A 22046-nucleotide genomic window follows, 5' to 3' on the forward strand; every position below is an offset into this window, starting at 1 on the left:
GGAGTCAGGTGGGATGGTGAGAGACAGCGTTAGGAGTCAGGTGGGATGGTGAGAGACAGCGTTAGGAGTCAGGTGGGACGGTGAGAGACAGCGTTAGGAGTCAGGTGGGACGGTGAGAGACAGCGTTAGGAGTCAGGTGGGACGGTGAGAGACAGCGTTAGGAGTCAGGTGGGACGGTGAGAGACAGCGTTAGGAGTCAGGTGGGACGGTGAGAGACAGTGTTAGGAGTCAGGTGGGACGGTGAGAGACAGCGTTAGGAGTCAGGTGGGACGGTGAGAGACAGCGTTAGGAGTCAGGTGGGACGGTGAGAGACAGCGTTAGGAGTCAGGTGGGACGGTGAGAGACAGCGTTAGGAGTCAGGTGGGACAGTGAGAGACAGCGTTAGGAGTCAGGTGGGACGGTGAGAGACAGCGTTAGGAGTCAGGTGGGACAGTGAGAGACAGCGTTAGGAGTCAGGTGGGACGGTGAGAGACAGCGTTAGGAGTCAGGTGGGACGGTGAGAGACAGTGTTAGGAGTCAGGTGGGACGGTGAGAGACAGCGTTAGGAGTCAGGTGGGACGGTGAGAGACAGCGTTAGGAGTCAGGTGGGACGGTGAGAGACAGCGTTAGGAGTCAGGTGGGACGGTGAGAGACAGTGTTAGGAGTCAGGTGGGACGGTGAGAGACAGCGTTAGGAGTCAGGTGGGACGGTGAGAGACAGCGTTAGGAGTCAGGTGGGACGGTGAGAGACAGCGTTAGGAGTCAGGTGGGACGGTGAGAGACAGTGTTAGGAGTCAGGTGGGACGGTGAGAGACAGCGTTAGGAGTCAGGTGGGACGGTGAGAGACAGCGTTAGGAGTCAGGTGGGACGGTGAGAGACAGTGTTAGGAGTCAGGTGGGACGGTGAGAGACAGCGTTAGGAGTCAGGTGGGACGGTGAGAGACAGCGTTAGGAGTCAGGTGGGACGGTGAGAGACAGCGTTAGGAGTCAGGTGGGACGGTGAGAGACAGCGTTAGGAGTCAGGTGGGACGGTGAGAGACAGCGTTAGGAGTCAGGTGGGACGGTGAGAGACAGCGTTAGGAGTCAGGTGGGACAGTGAGAGACAGCGTTAGGAGTCAGGTGGGACGGTGAGAGACAGCGTTAGGAGTCAGGTGGGACAGTGAGAGACAGTGTTAGGAGTCAGGTGGGACGGTGAGAGACAGCGTTAGGAGTCAGGTGGGACGTGAGAGACAGCGTTAGGAGTCAGGTGGGACAGTGAGAGACAGTGTTAGGAGTCAGGTGGGACGGTGAGAGACAGCGTTAGGAGTCAGGTGGGACAGTGAGAGACAGTGTTAGGAGTCAGGTGGGACGGTGAGAGACAGCGTTAGGAGTCAGGTGGGACAGTGAGAGACAGCGTTAGGAGTCAGGTGGGACAGTGAGAGACAGCGTTAGGAGTCAGGTGGGACAGTGAGAGACAGCGTTAGGAGTCAGGTGGGACAGTGAGAGACAGCGTTAGGAGTCAGGTGGGACGGTGAGAGACAGCGTTAGGAGTCAGGTGGGACGGTGAGAGACAGTGTTAGGAGTCAGGTGGGACAGTGAGAGACAGCGTTAGGAGTCAGGTGGGACGGTGAGAGACAGTGTTAGGAGTCAGGTGGGCCGGTGAGAGACAGCGTTAGGAGTCAGGTGGGACAGTGAGAGACAGCGTTAGGAGTCAGGTGGGACAGTGAGAGACAGCGTTAGGAGTCAGGTGGGACGGTGAGAGACAGCGTTAGGAGTCAGGTGGGACGGTGAGAGACAGCGTTAGGAGTCAGGTGGGACAGTGAGAGACAGCGTTAGGAGTCAGGTGGGACAGTGAGAGACAGCGTTAGGAGTCAGGTGGGACGGTGAGAGACAGCGTTAGGAGTCAGGTGGGACGGTGAGAGACAGCGTTAGGAGTCAGGTGGGACAGTGAGAGACAGCGTTAGGAGTCAGGTGGGACGGTGAGAGACAGTGTTAGGAGTCAGGTGGGCCGGTGAGAGACAGTGTTAGGAGTCAGGTGGGACAGTGAGAGACAGCGTTAGGAGTCAGGTGGGACGGTGAGAGACAGCGTTAGGAGTCAGGTGGGACGGTGAGAGACAGCGTTAGGAGTCAGGTGGGACGGTGAGAGACAGCGTTAGGAGTCAGGTGGGATGGTGAGAGACAGCGTTAGGAGTCAGGTGGGACAGTGAGAGACAGCGTTAGGAGTCAGGTGGGACGGTGAGAGACAGCGTTAGGAGTCAGGTGGGACAGTGAGAGACAGCGTTAGGAGTCAGGTGGGACAGTGAGAGACAGCGTTAGGAGTCAGGTGGGACAGTGAGAGACAGCGTTAGGAGTCAGGTGGGACAGTGAGAGACAGCGTTAGGAGTCAGGTGGGACAGTGAGAGACAGCGTTAGGAGTCAGGTGGGACAGTGAGAGACAGCGTTAGGAGTCAGGTGGGACAGTGAGAGACAGCGTTAGGAGTCAGGTGGGACAGTGAGAGACAGCGTTAGGAGTCAGGTGGGACGGTGAGAGACAGCGTTAGGAGTCAGGTGGGACGGTGAGAGACAGCGTTAGGAGTCAGGTGGGACGGTGAGAGACAGCGTTAGGAGTCAGGTGGGATGGTGAGAGACAGCGTTAGGAGTCAGGTGGGACAGTGAGAGACAGCGTTAGGAGTCAGGTGGGACGGTGAGAGACAGCGTTAGGAGTCAGGTGGGCCGGTGAGAGACAGCGTTAGGAGTCAGGTGGGACGGTGAGAGACAGCGTTAGGAGTCAGGTGGGACGGTGAGAGACAGCGTTAGGAGTCAGGTGGGACGGTGAGAGACAGCGTTAGGAGTCAGGTGGGACGGTGAGAGACAGCGTTAGGAGTCAGGTGGGATGGTGAGAGACAGCGTTAGGAGTCAGGTGGGACGGTGAGAGACAGCGTTAGGAGTCAGGTGGGACGGTGAGAGACAGCGTTAGGAGTCAGGTGGGATGGTGAGAGACAGCGTTAGGAGTCAGGTGGGACAGTGAGAGACAGCGTTAGGAGTCAGGTGGGACGGTGAGAGACAGCGTTAGGAGTCAGGTGGGACGGTGAGAGACAGCGTTAGGAGTCAGGTGGGACGGTGAGAGACAGCGTTAGGAGTCAGGTGGGATGGTGAGAGACAGCGTTAGGAGTCAGGTGGGACGGTGAGAGACAGCGTTAGGAGTCAGGTGGGATGGTGAGAGACAGCGTTAGGAGTCAGGTGGGACGGTGAGAGACAGCGTTAGGAGTCAGGTGGGACGGTGAGAGACAGCGTTAGGAGTCAGGTGGGACGGTGAGAGACAGCGTTAGGAGTCAGGTGGGATGGTGAGAGACAGCGTTAGGAGTCAGGTGGGACGGTGAGAGACAGCGTTAGGAGTCAGGTGGGACGGTGAGAGACAGCGTTAGGAGTCAGGTGGGATGGTGAGAGACAGCGTTAGGAGTCAGGTGGGACGGTGAGAGACAGCGTTAGGAGTCAGGTGGGATGGTGAGAGACAGCGTTAGGAGTCAGGTGGGACGGTGAGAGACAGTGTTAGGAGTCAGGTGGGACGGTGAGAGACAGCGTTAGGAGTCAGGTGGGATGGTGAGAGACAGCGTTAGGAGTCAGGTGGGACGGTGAGAGACAGCGTTAGGAGTCAGGTGGGACAGTGAGAGACAGCGTTAGGAGTCAGGTGGGACGGTGAGAGACAGCGTTAGGAGTCAGGTGGGACAGTGAGAGACAGCGTTAGGAGTCAGGTGGGCCGGTGAGAGACAGCGTTAGGAGTCAGGTGGGACAGTGAGAGACAGCGTTAGGAGTCAGGTGGGACGGTGAGAGACAGCGTTAGGAGTCAGGTGGGACGGTGAGAGACAGCGTTAGGAGTCAGGTGGGCCGGTGAGAGACAGCGTTAGGAGTCAGGTGGGACGGTGAGAGACAGCGTTAGGAGTCAGGTGGGACGGTGAGAGACAGCGTTAGGAGTCAGGTGGGACAGTGAGAGACAGCGTTAGGAGTCAGGTGGGACGGTGAGAGACAGCGTTAGGAGTCAGGTGGGATGGTGAGAGACAGCGTTAGGAGTCAGGTGGGACAGTGAGAGACAGCGTTAGGAGTCAGGTGGGACGGTGAGAGACAGCGTTAGGAGTCAGGTGGGACGGTGAGAGACAGCGTTAGGAGTCAGGTGGGCCGGTGAGAGACAGTGTTAGGAGTCAGGTGGGCCGGTGAGAGACAGCGTTAGGAGTCAGGTGGGACAGTGAGAGACAGCGTTAGGAGTCAGGTGGGCAGCAGTGTCAGCGGTCCCTTGGCTTTGCCTGATGGTGCGGGCCGGGCCTACGGCCCGCTCAGTAACCCTGTGTCAGCCTTTTACCGCTTTATGCTGGAAAAACTCATGGCAAATGCGCGTTGCTTTTGCCAAAGTTATTCCACCGGCACATTTCCATGGATGTTGCCAGTTGCGGCGAGAGAATGGCAACAGGTCGAAGGGTAAATGGGGAGAGGGGACAACAAAGCATCGCTGGGTGCTGGTCCTGCCCCAGGGCAAAACTATAAAAGCATCTTTAATGTGGAAAATCACCCCAAGACAGCATAATAAAAACTATGGGTCATTGTGGAATTGTGTGGATAAGGGGTCGGCCATTTAAGACTGAGATGAGGAGGAATTTCTTCACTCAGAGGGTGGTGAATCTTTGGAATTCTCTGCCCCAGGGGGCTGTGGATGCTGAGTCGTTGAGTATATTCAAGGCTGAGATCGATAGATTTTGGACTCGGGGAATCGAGGGATATGGGGATCGAGCGGGAAAGTGGAGTTGAGGTTGAAGATCAGCCATGATCTTATTGAATGGCGGAGCAGGCTCGAGGGGCCGAATGGCCGACTCCTGCTCCTAATTCTTATTTTCTTTCAAAAGGGAATTGGATAAGTACCTGAAGGAAATAAAATTTGCAGGGCTCCGGGGAAAGGGCGGGGGAGTGGGACTAGTTGAAGTGCTCTTGCAGAGAGCCGGCACGGGCTCGACGGGCCGAATGGCCTCCTTCCGTGCTGTAACCATTCGAGGATTCTATGATTCTGGTGTTCCAAAGTGCCGAAAGGCTCGCACGAGGCTGCTGAGCTCGAGCGTGCAGCAGCCCTGGCTTCCTGCAACACAGCAAGCCTGCATGGAAGGGCAGCAGCGTGGGGGCTTCTAGCTTGGCCCGCTCCAGCTCTGCGGGAGTCGACCCTGCCAGTGACACGAAGCTAAATATCGGAGCGCTCTTAATGAAAGGCAAACCAGCACAAGCAGGTGGGCCTAAAGCGATGGGACGGTACTCCGTCTCTCTCCTCCGCCCACAGGCCTATTCTAATCCTCTGTGATTTGCAAGGCCGCTCGCTCGCACCGTTTAACTGATTATTTTGACCCAGACAGCTGATATAAAGAGCTTTAACAATCATTTCACGTTTCGAGCGCTGCTGGATGTAAGATTGTCATTTGGTCGTCAGTCGAAGGCAGCGAGTGATCAAGTGCAGCTGCTGCTTATCCAAGTGGAGTCCTGGTTTCACCGCCGCAGCACTTTAACATTGAAGTCATTTTTTTACAGGAACAATTGATAATTATTACGTAAAACTTAAAACTCATAGAAAAGAAAACCTAGATGGGGACGTCGCTGGCAAAGCCAGCATTTATTGCCCATCCCTGACTGCCCTCGAGAAGGTGGTGGTGAGCTGCCATCTTGAACCGCTGCAGTCCATGTCATAGCAGTTTGATACGACAGTGTGTCTCGCTCGGCCATTTCGGAGGGCAGTTAAGAGTCAACCACATTGCTGTGGGTCTGGAGTCACATATCGGCCAGACCGGGTAAGGACGGCAGATTTCCTTCCCTGAAGGACATTAGTGAACCAGATGGGTTTTTACGACAATCCAATAGTTTCATGGTCACCATTACTGACGCTAGATTTTTATTCAGATTTAGTTAATTAACTGAATTTAATTTCCCCAGCTGGGATTTGAACTCATGTCTCCTGGATTAGTAGTCCAGTAACATAACCACTATGTTACCGTTCCCTAGTGAAACCCTCATCCATGCATTTGTTCACTCTAGACTTGACTATTCCAACGCACTCCTGGCTGGCCTCCCACATTCCACCCTACGTAAACTTGAGGTCATCCAAAGCTCGGCTGCCCGTGTCCTAACTCGCTGCTGCCCGTGTCCTAACTCGCACCAAGTCCCGTTCACCCATCACCCCCTGTGCTCGCTGACCTACACTGGCTCCCGGTTAAGCAACGACTCGATTTTAAAATTCTCATCCTTGTTTTCAAATCCCTCCGTGGCCTCGCCCCTCCCTATCTCTGTAATCTCCTCCAGCTCCACAACCCCCCCCCCCCCCCCACCACGAGATATCTGTGATCCTCTAATTCTGGCCTCTTGAACATCCCTGATTTTAATCGCTCCACCATTGGGGGCCGTGCCTTCAGCTGCCCGGACCCAAGCTCTGGATTCCCTCCCTAAACCTCTCCGCCTCTCTACCTCTCTTTCCTCCTTTAAGACGCTCCTTAAAACCGACCTCTTTGACCAAGCTTTTGGTCACCTGCCCTAATTTATCCTTATGTGGATCAGTGTCAACATTTTTTGTCTTTTAATACTCCTATGCAGCGCCCTGGGACGTTTTACTACGTTAAAGGTGCTGTTTAAATACAAGTTGTTGTTGCTGAAATCCTCCCCATCCAGCCCCAACTGGGTTGATCTCCTTTCCAGGTGGGTGGGTGGGGGGGAGGGGGGAGGGGGAGGCTGCCTTAGGCATCCGTGATACGGCAGGTCAGGACTGCAGGGCGCGGGAAGGGGTGTTCCAGCCTGAGGGTGCCAGCCTGCTACACTCCTACCGAGACAGGCAGTCGCCAGTCGCGACCTCTCCAACGATTTCGTGCCCTGCCAGCTTAGCAGGAGCTGCTCAGCAGGCCGTTCGATGGAGAGAGGCGAGGGGGGTGGACTCTGGCTGGTGGGCTGTGCTGCTTGGAGTTTTGAGGCGGGGCCGGGAGACCATTACGCTATACCAGCCCGCGTCACTCCTGACCTGCGAGCTGCGAACACCGAAACAAGCCACACAAGGTAGAAACGTGTTTTCATTCTCCAGCATCGAGATCCTGACCTTAGCGATTACAAGTAAAGGAGAATATGCTGGCAGATGAGGCTTACCTATCATGACCTCTCTTGGTAAATGCTTTGAAATGATTTTCATGTCAGTTAGAGGTGTGATGACTCCCGCCGTATTTCCCATCATGCTACCGATTCCCAACATCAAGAGCATCATAAAGTACAACACCGACCAGATCTGTGTTGGGCCAGGCATGTGGACAATCGCTTCAGTGAAGACTATAAATGAAAGCCCAGTGCCTTCAGCAGCCTAGGAGAAGAAGAGACAAGCTCCATCAATGTACATGCACAACAATGGACAGAATCATAGAATGATACAGGACAGCAGGAGGCCATTCGGCCCACCGTGCCTGTGCCGGCTCTTTGGTAGAGTGATCCAATTAGTCCCACTCCCCCCTGCTTTCACCATAGCCCTGTAAATTTTTCCCTTCAAAAATAGATCCAATAATCTATAGGATTAAAAAAAAGTTCATTGCAATCATTGAGCTTGGTCCAGTTAGTGGACTGTTGTAGCTGGTAAGAAAGAAAGACTTGCATTTCTATAGCGCCTTTCACGGCCACCAGATGTCCCAAAGCACTTTACAGCCAATGAAGTACTTTTTGAAGTGTAGTCACTGTTGTAATGTACGAAACGCGGCAGCCAATTTGCGCACAGCAAGCTCCCACAAACAGCAATGTGGTAATGACCAGATAATCTGTTTTAGTGATGTTGATTGAGGGATAAATATTGGCCCCAGGACACCGGGGAGAACTCCCCTGCTCTTCTTCGATACAGTGCCATGGGGTCTTTTACATCCGCCTGAGAGAGCAGACGGGGCCTTGGTTTAACGTCTCATCCGAAAGACGGCACCTCCGACAGGGCGGCACTCCCTCAGCACTGCACTGGAAGTGTCAGCCTAGATTTTTGTGCTCAAGTCCCTGGAGAGTGACTTGAACCCACAACTTTCGGAATACAGGGGCGAGTGTGCTGCCCACTGAGCCACTTTATAGTCTTACAAACCAGAATCCCGATGGTACAGTCGCTCAGTGTGTCGCAGTACCAGCATCCTTTGCCGCAATTTCCTCGACAACTTATTAAGTTTAAGTTCTGAGTAGTAGTATCATATAGACAAGGAAGGCCCCAGTTGTGTGCGGGAGTTGGCCAGGCAGCAGTAGATGTGCTGTGAATGGCCTCTGAGACGGAGAGAGTGGAAAACCTGCCAGAGTTCTTGCTCCTGATTGCTACCCAATGACCACTAGTGGAAAGAGGCCTGTGGCACCTCAGCTGGTGACATGATCATGCTCAGAACAACGCGAGCTCTTCCACCTAGAAGGACAAGGGCAGCAGGCGCATGGGAACACCACCACCTCCAAGTCACACGCACACCATCCTGACTTGGAAATATATCGGCCGATCCTTCATTGTCGCTGGGTCAAAATCCTGGAACTCCCTCCCTAACAGCACTGTGGGAGCACCTTCACCACACGGACTGCAGCGGTTCAAGAAGGCGGCTCACCACCACCTTCTCCAGGGCAACTAGGGATGGACAATAAATGCCAGCCTTGCTGGTGATGCCCACATCCCAGGAACGAATATAAAAAAAGGTTGTGATGGGTCAATCATGCACAATAGCCACTTTGTTGAGGTACTGAAGGGTCATATGATAAGTACCTGTTAACGTTCACGGGATAACAGACAAGAGCAAGAACTCAGGCTCATTTTCTCCTCCTTAATCTAGTGGTGATGAAGAGATTTCCCAACTAAAGCAACACTGACTGTGAATCTCATTTAGGACCTTCATGTTCTGTATGGCTCAACTACTCAATTATAGAGGTGTTCAAAATCACGAGGGGTCTGGACAGAGTAGATAGAGAGAAACTGTTCCCATTGGCGGAAGGGTCGAGAACCAGAGGACACAGATTTAAGGTGATTGGCAAAAGATCCAAACGCGACATGAGGGAAAACGTTTTTATGCAGCGAGTGGTGAGGATCTGGAATGCGCTGCCTGAGAGGGTGGTGGAGTCAGATTCAATCGTGGCTTTCAAAAGGGAATTGGAGAAGTACCTGAAGGAAAAGAAATTTGCAGGGCTACGGGGAAAGGGCGGGGGAGTGGGACTAGCTGAAGTGCTCTTGCAGAGAGCCGGCACGGGCTCGACGGGCCGAATGGCCTCCTTCTATGCTGTAACCATTCTAGGATTAACCAGCGAAGTCATTGGCAGCATATTATAAATTACTGTTAAAAATAATGTCGTAATATTATCTAGTCATGGTCCTTTCAGGATGATTACTAGAACATTCTTCTTCTCTTCTTAGGCAGTCCCTCGGAACCGAGGATGACTTGCTTCCACATTAAAAATGAGTTCTCAGGTGACTGATGAGTCCAATGCGGGACCTACAGTCTCTGTCACAGGTGGGGCAGACGGTGGTTGAAGGGGCGGGTGGGTGGGGTGCTTGGGTTGACGTGCGCTCCTTCCGCTGTTTGCGTTTGGCTTCCACTTGCTCCCAGCGAAGAGACTCGAGGTGTTCGGCGCCTTCCCGGATGCTTCTCCTCCACTTTCTGTGGTCTTGGGCCAGGGATTCCCAGGTATCAGTGGGGATGTTGCACTTTTTCAAGGAGACTTTGAGGGTGTCCTTGAAGCATTTCCTCTGCCCACCTGGGGCTCTCTTGCCGTGCCGGAGCTCCGAGTAGAGCGCTTGTTTTGGGAGTCTCGTATCGGGCATGCGGACAATGTGACCCGTCCATCGGAGCTGATCGAGCGTGGTCAAAGCTTCGATGCTGGGGATGTTGTCCTGAGCGAGAACACTGATGTTGGTGCGCCTATCCTGCCAATGGATTTGCAGGATCTTGCGGAGGCAGCGTTGGTGGTACCGCTCCAGTGCTTTGAGGTGCCTGCTGTACATGGTCCGTGTCTCTGAAGCATACAGGAGGGCGGGTATCACTGCTGCTCTGTAGACCATGAGCTTAGTGCCGGGTTTGAGGTCCTGGTCTTCAAACACTCTCTTCCTCACTCGACCGAAGGCTGCACTGGCACACTGAAGGCGGTGTTGGACTTCGTCATCAATGTCATTATAACATTAGGACCTAATAATGCCCATGTGGTATTATTTTCATATTCAAATAAAATAAATTCAGCCCTTGGCTCAATGGTAGCGATCTCACCTCTGAGTCAGAAAATTGTGGGGTTGAGCCCCTTTACAAGACGTCGAATTATAGATTCATCCAGCACAGAAGGAGGCCATTCGGCCCATCGTGCCTGTGCCAGCTCGTTGAAAGAGCTCTCCAATTAGTCCCATTCTCCATAGTCCTGCAAATTTTTCCCCTTCAAGCATTTATCCAATTCCCTTTTGAAAGTTAATATTTGAACCTGCTTCCACCGCCCATTCAGGCAGGGCATTCCAGGTCATAACAACTCGCTGCGTGAAAAAACTTCTCCTCATCTCCCCTCTGGTTCTTTTGCCAATTACCTTAAATCTGTGTCCTCTGGTTGCTGCCCTTCTGCCACTGGAAACAGTTTCTCCTTATTTACTTTATAAGAACACAAGAATTAGGAGCAGGAGTCGGCCATTCGGCCCCTCGAGCCTGCTCCGCCATTCAATAAGATCATGGCTGATCATCGACCTCAACTCCACTTTCCTGCCCGATCCCCATATCCCTCGATTCCCCGAGAGTCCAAAAATCTATCGATCTCAGCCTTGAATATACTCAACGACTCAGCATCCACAGCCCCCTGGGGTAGAGAATTCCAAAGATTCACAACCCTCTGAGTGAAGAAATTCCTCCTCATCTCAGTCTTAAATGGCCGACCCCTTATCCTGAGACTGTGACCCCTAGTTCTAGACTCTCCAGCCAGGGGAAACAACCTCTCAGCATCGACCCTGTCAATCCCCCTCAGAATCTTACATGTTTCAATGAGATCACCTCTCATTCTTCTAAACTCCAGAGAGTCTCGGCCCAGTCTACACAATCTCTCCTCATAGGACAACCCTCTCATCCCAGGATCAACCTAGTGAAACTAATGTCATCTGCTTATGTCATCTGTTTTAGCAGTAGCCTGCAGCTGTGAGGTTATTGTATTATTCAAACAATGTGAGCTTCCGTTCTACCTTAGGTGAATGGAAAACATGTCGGTGAAAAGCTGCCCGTGCACGCCTCCAGCCCAGATGCAGTTTACGGCGGGTCGCACCTTTCCATCCTGCCCAGTCACAGATTGCTGCCGGATGGCGCAGGCCATTCAAACGCCAACAGGGGGCGGTGCGCTAGAATGACTGGATGCCGGATTTCGCTCGGAATTAATCGCAAAGAGCCCAACAGCCCGGGATCCTGCTCCTCCGCTGTCGCAATGGCGCTGCGCAACTTCCGACCTGCCAGAGGCCCTGTCAGGATGCCTGGCGGGGGGGGGTCGGGCAATTAGCATCATTTTGGCAGGTACTCGTGCCAGGAATGACACAGTAAGGGCGCCCACTGCAGGCAGGAGATTGCAGCACGGCTTGGCGACTTTAAGGCAATGCCAGCTGGGTTGGCTGAAGATCTCAATTATTGTAAAAACTGGTCCCTTGGCAGGAAGGCAGAGGGTCCTTTCATTGACTGCCCCAGGCCTTCAGACCGGCCTAAGACAGCCCTGTGGACCTGACTTCTGCTCTGTGGGTGGCACCCTCTCCTCCTGAGTCAGAAGGTTGTGGGTTCAAGTCCCACTCCAGAGACTTGAGCACAAAATCTAGGCTGACACTCCAGTGCAGTGCTGAGGGAGCGCCGCACTGTCAGAGGAGCCGTCTTTCAGATGAGACGTTAAACCGAGGCCCCGTCTGCTCTCTCAGGTGGATATAAAAGATCCCACAGCACTATTTTGAAGAAGAGCGGGGGAGTTCTCCCTGGTGTCCTGGGGCCAATATTTATCCCTCAATCAACATCACTAAAGCAGATGATCTGGTCATCATCACATTGCTGTTGTGGGAGCTTGCTGTGCCCAAATTGGCTTCCGCGTTTCCTACATTACAACAGTGACTACACTTCAAAAAAAGTACTTCATTGGCTGTAAAGCGCTTTGGGACATCCAGTGGTCGTGAAAGGCGCTACAGAAATGCAAGTCTTTCTTTCTGATTGCTGGTGTGCAGTATGTTGGGGGACTTGGAAGTGGGAATAGCAGGAATTCTGGCGGGTCCTGTCACCCCACGCGTACTATTTTCATTTTGTTATGTCGGGCTACAAGGAGGTGGAGACATGAACCAAACCCCCCCCCACCCAAGAAATCGCAGTGTGCTGGCCAATGGGGTGGGCTCTCGGCGTGGCAGGGTCCCGCCCCAGTTTCTGCTGCCGCCGCTAATCTCCACTTGCCTTGAAGGCACCCTGAACCTGCCGTTGTAGAACCTGCTCGATTATCGTCCCAGTGGATTCATTTTCGGGTGGGTTCTACAAAGGGTGGGCCACGCACTCCGCCAGATTACCGCCCAGTCGGTGAAGGTGAAAGTGACCCCCCGCGGTGTCTTCTACTGTTCACTATACTGCGTCAGAAAGGTGCCAAGTGCTGGCAAGTCTCATCCACAGGAAGGGTCTGAAATCGGAGGAACAGTTATCCCAGTCAGTTAATGGCAAACACTGGCTTGCGAAGGTGCTTCCTCACCGGGCTAGAGTTAAGTGTACAACAAGAATGACGTATGAGGAGAGATTGGGTCGATTGGGCTTGTACTCGCTAGAGTTTAGAAGAATGAGAGGGGATCTCATTGAAACTTATAAAATTCTAACAGGACTAGACAGACTAGATGCAGGAAGGATGTTCCCGATGGCGGGGGAGTCCAGAACCAGGGGTCACAGTCTAAGGATAAGGGGTAAGCCATTTAGGACTGAGATGAGGAGGAATTTCTTCACCCAGAGAGTGGTGAACCTGTGGAATTCTCTGCCACACAGGGCAGTTGAGGCCAATTCATTAAATATATTCAAGAAGGAGTTAGATATATGTCTTAAGGCTAAAGGGATCAAGGGATAGGGGGAGAAAGCAGGGACAGGGTACTGAATTTGGATGATCAGCCATGATCACATTGAATGGCGGAGCAGGCTCGAGGGGCCGAATGGCCTACTACTGCTCCTATCTTCTATGTTTCTAAGAATTGTTTTTTAGGGTGTGTACCCTCCAATGAGAGGCACGCACCTTTGCTTCTTCCACAATTTTTCCTCTCGTTGCTTTCCTGCCCACCCCTCCCCCTCCCCCCACCACAACGCCCGCAGTCATATCCAGAAGGGCGAGATGGAAGATTGCTCCTGGGCTATCCTCACTACCATCGCCACACTTGGCCACCTGAAAACAAGCATATCAAAGTGGCGTAATGCAGACTCGCCATTCGGGTCGGCCTTTCTGGAAGGGTGAGGGGTTGTTGGCCAGGCGCCCAGAGCTCTCCCCCGCCCCCCAAGGATGTCTTGCTGCAGTTGTACAGGGCCTTGTTGAGACCACATCTTGAGTATTATGTGCAGTTTTGGTCGCCTTATCTGAGGAAGGATGTTCTTGCCATGGAGGGAGTTCAGCGAAGATTCACCAGGCTGATACCTGGGATGGCAGGAATGACGTATGAAGAGAGATTGGGTCGATTGGGCTTATGCTCGCTGGAGTTTAGAAGAATGAGAGGGGATCTCATTGAAACTTATAAAATTCTAACAGGACTAGATAGACTAGATGCAGGAAGGATGTTCCCGATGGTCGGGGAGTCCAGAACCAGGGGTCACAGTCTAAGGATAAGGGGTAAGCCATTTAGGACTGAGATGAGGAGGAATTTCTTCACCCAGAGAGTGGTGAACCTGTGAAATTCTCTACCACAGAAGGCAGTTGAGGCCAATTCGTTAAATATATTCAAGAAAGAGTTAGATATATTTCTTAAGGCTAAAGGGATCAAGGGATATGGGGAGAAGGCAGGGACAGGGTACTGAAATTGGATGATCAGCCATGATCTCATTAAATGGCGGAGCAGGCTCGAGGGGCCGAATGGCCTACTCCTGCTCCTATCTTCTATGTTTATGTTTCTATGAGACTCGCAGCATCTTGGTGAGGTGTGGGGCCAAGCCGAACAAAACAAGAAGGCCCCCTCGAGGTCTAATTCCTCAACTGTGCTGAGTGAGGGGGCCTCACCTGGAGAAGAAGCAAGGTTCAGTGCTGCAGTGAACTTTAGTGTCCAAGGGCTAGTGGGGAAAAAAACTCCCCCTCTAACAGCCAGAATTGCCGCTGCTCAGCACTTTTCAGCAACCCCTGCAGAGAACCACTTGCTCGATAACAACACAACCAGGCACAGCTGTCCTGCATCGGACAGTTAGATAGCCTACAGATACTTTCCTCTCTAAGTCCATACATATATACTGGCCTGGAATTTGCGGTCAGCGCAAGGATCTCGCGATCTCTCCGTGGCGAGAAGTTCGGCTTTTCCTGACGTGCAACTGGAATCAGCGCAAGTTAATGGGGAATCCCTAGCGTGAGCTGCTGTGACGTCAACAAGCAGCCAATCACAATGCAGAATTCGCCCAGTCAGCGAACCAGGAAGTGGGTAATGTTGTGTATGTAACCTGTTCCACCTTAAGAGAGCTTAAGCCTGTTCCACCTTAAGAGATGTACTACTTCTCAGGCTGCTGTAGACGTAATACCGGGGGTGAACACACCGGTATATAAGCACTGTGCAGTAATCTTGTATTCAGAATAGTCCCTACCTCCAACCAGTAAAGACCTGTTTTTGATTGTTATTAATTAGTCTGTGTCTTAATTAACTAGATAACTCACAGATTTAACAGGTAAGCTCTTCTGATTCTAACTTTTTTTAAATGTTAGAGAGAGAGCAAAAACAAAGATTGGGGCTCTCACACGGGGAAAAGGCAAAACTGGAATAAAGATGAACAAACTTTAAAAAAACTTGTAATACTTATTAAAATGGATAAATTTGACACTAGACAAAATTAAAATGAGTTTTTCGGGAGCCATAACCTGTGCTCAGCCATAAATACGCTGTTAAAACCCAGTTACACCGAATCCAAAAGGGTCTGACTATTAGTGGGGTATTTAACAGCGGAAGAGCCAAAGTTTTGAACAGTTTCCCTGATTTGAGAGGTTTCACTGATTGCCGGTTCTGTGCGGGCGGCAGATCCCGAAGTTGCGGTCAGTTTCAGAGGCGGAATAGCGGCCACCGCTGACAGTTCACCCTCGCCCAACCGCAAATTCCGGGCCGATAATAATTAAAAAAAAATTTAAGCTGTTAAAGGGAATCCCGCCCTCAAAAAGCAAACTAATTACCGTGCTCAAGTGAGCCTGCAGGTTACAGATTTCGACCTGTGAAGAAATGGCAGCAAATTTGACTGGCTCCGTGGTGTTCAGGTACATAGTCCACTCATTGAGAGTGTCGGCTTTTATTGCCGTTTCTTCCAGGTCAAAGGTATTTGTGAGAAGTAGCATCATCCTGTAATTAGAGAGACACGGCTTGTAGCTTCCAAAGTTAAGCAATTGCAAAGTGACTTTCCAAAATTAGCACACGGGTAAAACAATAACCAGGAGTGATTACTAAACAGCGACGCACTGTTAAAGGCAAGATAAGAGTCTTTTATAGCTGTCCTCTTGATTAGATTACAGGCTCCAAACCACTTCCTGCTATCCACTCTCGATAATCACTTTGCGGTGCAACTTTAGTGTCAGCCGTGGCTCAGTGGGCAGCACACACGCCCGAGTCCAGAAGGTTGTGGGTTCAAGTCCCACTCCAGGGACTCGAGCACAACAATCTAGGCTGACACTCCCAGTGCAGTACCGAGGGAGCACTGCCCTGTCGGAGGTGCCGTCTTTCAGATGAGGCGTTAAAAAGAGGCCTCTCAGGTGGACGTGAAAGATCCCCTGGCACTATTTCGAAGAAGAGCCGGGGAGTTATGTCCTGGGGCCAATATTTATCCCTCAATCAACATCACTAAAAACACAATGTTTGTGGGAGCTTGCTGTGCGCAAATTGTCTGCCGCATTTCCTACATTACAACAGTGACTACGCTTCACAAAGTTCTTCATTGGCCGTGAAGCGCTTGGGGACGTCCGGTGGTCGTGAAAGGCGCTATAGAAATACAAAGTCTGTCTTTCTTTATGCAGGTGGAGTGGGTTTATAGTTGATTTGTGCATCAGAATGATCGCGCGCTGATGACGTTAAGGGCTAATGAATTACACAGAATGTACGGCGGACACACAGGCCGCTCGGTCCAACGGGGCCATGCACTGCTGTTCCTGCTCCACACCAGGCTCCTCCCGCCCCTGCTTCATCTCACCCCATCAGCAGATCCTTCTATTCCTTCCTTCCCTCATGCACAGAACGGCTTCAGATTTATTACGGAATAACCCGCCGTCTGTTACCAATAAAATGTTGTGCCCGAATGCAGCTGGTCAAAGTTCAGGTGGCAGGGGACTAAGATTCTTTGAAGAGCTTGGGGATTTGTGCTATTTTCTCTGAACTTACACTACAGGAAACTCTCTCTTAACCGGCATCTAAATATCCGGAAATCTCTCTTAACCGGCAAAATTCAGGAGTAGGTTCGGGTAAGTTTTACTATATATTAGTGGCCGTGTAACCTGGGCTCCTGCACCTGTGGCCATGCAACAGGGACGCCTGGATCTGTGGCCGTGTACGGGGCTCTCGTACCTTGGTAAGTATACCTCTCTGTAATCCAGACTTTTTGATCAACCGGCACCACGCCGGTCCCGGATAAAGAAGAGTTTCCTGTATTTGTCTACTCAATGGGCTCAAACTACGTTCACTTGCCTCCCTCTTCTTTTTAAAAAAAAAATCACTAGCATTTAAATTCCACGGCAAAGCTTCCACCAGACGCGCAGGCCTGATGACCCGCGAGAACCCGGATAGCCGCCGTTTGCGCTAGAGGCAGGAGCGCAGGAGAATTGGGTGCCTGACGTCGCAGCAACATTGGGGCAGGCTACGGAGACGGTTGGCTGTGTTTCAGTGGGCGCATCCTGACCTTTGACCTCACTTCCAGGGGCAAACTGCAGGCGAGCATCGTTAGGGGACGGGACTCTGATTAAACAGACGTGGGATGTGGGCCACACCTGGTTGCCCAGAGGCCACTATGGTCACCACATTACAGGAAAGATGGGATTGCACTATGGAGCAGTTTTACCAGGAAGTTGCCAGGACTGGGGAATTTTAGCTATGAGGAAAGATTGGATCGGCTGGGGTTGTTTTCTTTGGAGCAGAGGAGGCTGAGGGGAGATTTAATTGAGGTGTATAAAATTATGAGGGGCGTAGATAGAGTGGATAGGAAGGACCTATTTCCCTTAGCAGAGTGGTCAATAACCAGGGGGCACAGATTTAAAGTAATTGGTAGAAGGATTAGAGGGGAGTTGAGGAGAACTTTTTTCACCCAGAGGGTGGTGGGGGTCTGGAACTCACTGCCTGAAAGGGTGGTAGAGGCAGAAACCCTCATCGCATTTAAAAAGTACTTGGATATGCACACGAAGTGTCATAAACTACAGGGCCACGGACCAAGAGCTGGAAAGTGGGATTAGGCTGGAGAGCTCTTTGTCGACCGGCACAGACTCGATGGGCCGAATGGCCTCCTTCTGTGCCATTATGACTCTATGACTATTCGCCGCCTCCTCCCATGCCTTCAAATAGCTAGTCTCCTGAACGTAGCAGTATGACGCACTAAACACTACACTCGTAATCCAGAAGCCTGGTCTAATGATCCAGAGACGTGAGTTCAAATCCCGCCACGGCAGCTGGGGAATTTAAATTCAGTTAATTAAATAAATCTGGAATAAAAAGCTGGTGTCAGTAATGGTGACCATGAAACTACCGGATTGTCGTAAAAACCCATCTGGTTCACTAATGTCCTTTAGGGAAGGAAATCTGCCGTCCTTACCCGGTCTGGCCGATATGTAACTCCAGACCCACAGCAATGTGGTTGACTCTTAACTGCCCTCTGGAACGGCCCAGCGAGACACTCAGTTGTATTCCAGGCGATGGCTCCCCACCACCTTCTCGAGGGCAATTAGGGATGGGCAATAAATGCCGGCCTTGCCAGCGATGCCACATCCTGTGAATTAATTTTTTTAAATGCCGATCTGATGACAACCATTAAAAAATTGATTTCAAATCATTTGCACTGTGTGGTGTAAAACATACGTGACTCAAACTTGATTGTTTACTAATACTGACTTGACTATTCCAACGCATTCCTGGCTGGCTTCTCACGTTCCACCCTATGTAAACTTGAGGTCATCCAAAACTCGGCTGCCTGTGTCCTAACTCACACCCAGTCCCGTTCACCCATCTCCCCTGTGCTCGCTGACCTACACTGGCTCCCGGTTAGGCAAAACCTCGATTTCAAAATTCTCATCCTTGTTTTCAGATCCCTCCATGGCCTCGCCCCTCCCTATCTCTGTAATCTCCTCCAGCCCCACAACCCCCCCCCCCCCCACGAGATCTCTGCGCTCCTCTAATTCTGCCCTCTTGAGCATCCCTGATTATAATCGCTCCACCATTGGTGGCCGTGCCTTCTGTTGCCTGGGCCCTAAGCTCTGGAATTCCCTCCCTAAACCTCTCGGCCTCTCTACCCCTCTCCTCCTTTAAGACGCTCCTTAAAACTTACCACTTTGACCAAGCTTTTGGCCATCTGCCCTAATTTCTCCTTATGTGGCACGGTTTCAAATTTTGTTTGATAACGCTCCTGTGAAGCGCCTTGCGGTGTTTTACTACATTAAAGGCGCTATATAAATACAAGCTGTTGTTGTTGTTTGCTAATTTGTAATCATTTTATGGTTCATTTGTGTATATTTTTATGCAGCTGACTCAGGTTTCTCAAGACATGTTATGCAATGAAGTTACTCAGTTTATTGACTGCTCTTCGATCAAACTACAAAGATAATGCTTTCAAAACAATTAGGCCTAGAAATTCAGTGGGCCTTGCGCCCACTTAGTGCCTAAAGAGGTCTTTTGCGCCGGCGGGGTGGTAGCGCGGAAATTGAGTGCAGCAGTATTGGCGGCGGTAGCTGTTAGCGCTGCGCCGGGACCGATGACGTCATCGGTGTGCGCGGTGGCCCGTAACGCCCCGAAACCGCGCCGATCCCCATATTTATTTGCGCCCGCCTCCTCCGAAGCGGGCGCAAACAGCGAACAGAAAACGGGGCCGTCCTGCTGCCATAGTGGGGCGCTTTAAAGCTGAAGGTGCAGCCGGCCACTTTTCCGGCGGCCGCCTGCCCGCACCTCCTTCCCCGGCCTCCTCCACCCCCCCCCCCGCGGCATTGCCGGCTGGTTTCCGTGGAGCCCGGCACTTCTCCGTTGTGCCGGGCTATTTTGCCGGCACTCGCGATCGGGGCTCCGGCCGTTGCAGGCACCTCCCCCTTAAGAGAAGGAGGAGGCCTGCAGTACCGCAGCCTGCCGCACCGCATCGGGTGGCGCTGCGGCAACTAGCGCGCCGATATTCAGTTGCAGCGCCCCAAACGGAGGCGGGCACACCCTGGTATAGCGCCCGCTTCCGAATTGGGGCGCAGAAGACGAATATACGGCGTGCGCTAATGCCTCCCCGCCCAGTGCTAACTTTTGGGCGCGAGCGAGCTGCCCGCGCCCAAGTGAATTTCTAGGCCTTAGAGTGGTATATTACCTTCAACAGTCATCTGACACTATTACATTGAAGGAGTGTCCTCAATGGCACTCCTGGGGCGTGGACAACATGGACAAGACAACATTCCTTCTCCATGCTTAGTTGTCCTGAGTGGTGGTGAGACTTCTCCTCAAACCATTGCAATCCTTGTGCTGATCATCTTTCCATGGTGCCGTTGACCCAGAAATTACAAAGGAAGAGTGGCATATGTCCAAGTCAGGAGGGTGCGTGACTTGGAGGTGATGGTGCTGTCTATTGTAAAAGGCCTGACCTCCGGACACCCAACGGATCAAGAGATCCACATTTTCCGAGGCTTCCCAAAGAACAATGAATCTACAACAATGTTTTTTTATTCGCTCCTGGGACTTGGACATCGCTGGCAAGGCCCAGCATTTATTGTCAATTCCTAACTGCCCTCGAGAAGGTGTTGGTGAGCCGCCTTCTTGAACCGCTGCAGTCCCGTGTGGTGAAGGTGCTCCCACAGTGCCGTTAGGGAGGGAGTTCCAGGATTTTGACCCAGCGACGATGAAGGAACGGCGATATATTTCCAAGTCAGGATGGCGTGTGACTTGGAGGGGAACTTGGAGGTGGTGGTGTTCCCATGCGCCTGCTGCCCTTGTCCTTCTAGGTGGAAGAGGTCGCGGGTTTGGGAGGTGCTGCTGAAGAAGCCTTGACAAGTTGCTGCAGTGCATCTTGTAGATGGTACACACTGCAGCCACGGTGCGCCGGTGGTGGAGGGAGTGAATGTTTAAGGTGGTGGATGGGGTGCCAATCAAGCGGGCTGCTTTGTCCTGGATGGTGTTGAGCTTCTTGAGTGCTGTTGGAGCTGCGCTCATCCAGGCAAGTGGTCCCACCATTCTCCCATCGTACCTCCAGTGGGAGAGTAACTGGAAAACAGCAGCGAACCAGCTGTGCTGGAATGGAACCACTGCCTGCCCCGTGCAAGGCAAATGCTGTCAGCGAGGTGCAAGATCTCCATACGTCAGGAGCTCCTGCTTGAGAGCCAGTATAATGCTGGAGGCCAGGAGGTCAAGTGACAGGCGGTGTACTGGTGGGTGAAAGCTTGCCCTGCTGGGGTGGTGGTCTAAACTAGCGAAGAAAGGGAGATAATCTTTCTTTAAAAATTCTTAATTGGTCCCCTTATGCCAGGACTGGGGCCGAAGCAGTCCTTTGCCTACAGTTGTAGGCAAGCACCAAAGATGTGCAGTGGCACTTGGGCCTCTGCCTTGCCCATGCCAATCGGGTCTCTCCCAGCGATCCCACAAATTGGCGGTGGAGGTTCTAACTACTGGGGTCGTGTCCCCAGGATTTTTGGGGCCTGTTTTTCCAGTTAACAGAGTGAGATTTTCTAGCTATCATGAGTGCCTGGCCTCCAAAAGGCCTGAACTGGGAGGGGTTGAATGGAACTGGGAGGGGTTGAATGAAACAGGGGAGAGTGTTACGTGGGGCTTGTGTGTCTCTGTTTCATCACTGCTCCCCGGGACACTTCATACGAATAGAAAGTGCCTTTAAGAGTGCTGCAAAGGCACAGAATGCATCAGTGGAGTGTGTGAGATGCTACACAACATCTTTAAACATGCACACCAAAACTTAATGGTGAAAAAACATTCATATGTTGACATTCATTGAAATAAGGACATAAGAATTAGGAGCAGGAGTTGGCCATTCGGCCCCTCGAGCCTGCTCCGACATTCACTAAGATCTTGGCTGAGCTCAGGCCAACATCCCCAGCATCGAAGCTTTGACCACGCTCGATCAGCTCCGATGGACGGGTCACATTGTCCGCATGCCCGATACGAGACTCCCAAAACAAGCGCTCTACTCGGAGCTCCGGCACGGCAAGAGAGCCCCAGGTGGGCAGAGGAAACACTTCAAGGACACCCTCAAAGCCTCCTTAATAAAGTGTAACATCCCCACCGACACTTGGGAATGCCTGGCCCAAGACCGCACAAAGTGGAGGAGAAGCATCCGGGAAGGCACCGAACACCTCGAGTCTCTTCGCGGGAGCAAACGGAAGCCAAGCACAAACAGTGCAAGGAGCGCACGTCAACCCAAGCACCCCACCCACCCGCCCCTTCAACCACCGTCTGCCCCACCTGTGACAGAGACTGTAGGTCCCGCATTGGACTCATCAGTCACCTGAGAACTCATATTTAATGTGGAAGCAAGTCATCCTCGGTTCCCAGGGACTGCCTAAGAGAGAGGCTGATCTTCGACCTCAACTCCACTTTCCCGCCCAATCCCCATATCCCTCGATTCCCCTAGAGTCCAAAAATCTATCGATCTCAGCCTTGAATAGACTCAACGACTCAGCATCCACAGCCCTCTGGGGCAGAGAATTCCAAAAATTCACCACCCTCTGAGTGAAGAAATTCCTCCTCATCTCAGTCTTAAATGGCCGACCCCTTATCCTG

At 52.1% G+C, this 22046-nt stretch overlaps 1 protein-coding gene across 2 annotated transcripts in view; it reads right to left on the reverse strand.

Moving 5' to 3' along the window:
• slc6a20 (solute carrier family 6 member 20) overlaps window positions 1–22046 on the reverse strand; it is a 114969-nt gene that overhangs the window by 43770 nt on the left and 49153 nt on the right. For both annotated transcript variants that reach the window (XM_085989291.1, XM_085989290.1), the window contains exons 7-8: window positions 15284–15446; window positions 7088–7295 (exon numbers count right to left, since the gene is read on the reverse strand). In XM_085989291.1, the coding sequence (XP_085845417.1) occupies window positions 7088–7295; window positions 15284–15446 (371 nt within the window). The remainder of the gene's footprint in view (window positions 1–7087; window positions 7296–15283; window positions 15447–22046) is intronic.

This window comes from Somniosus microcephalus, chromosome 5 (genome assembly GCF_052327205.1).
Source record: "Somniosus microcephalus isolate GS21.2 chromosome 5, FLI_Smic_1.0, whole genome shotgun sequence".
Lineage (NCBI taxonomy): Eukaryota > Metazoa > Chordata > Chondrichthyes > Squaliformes > Somniosidae > Somniosus > Somniosus microcephalus.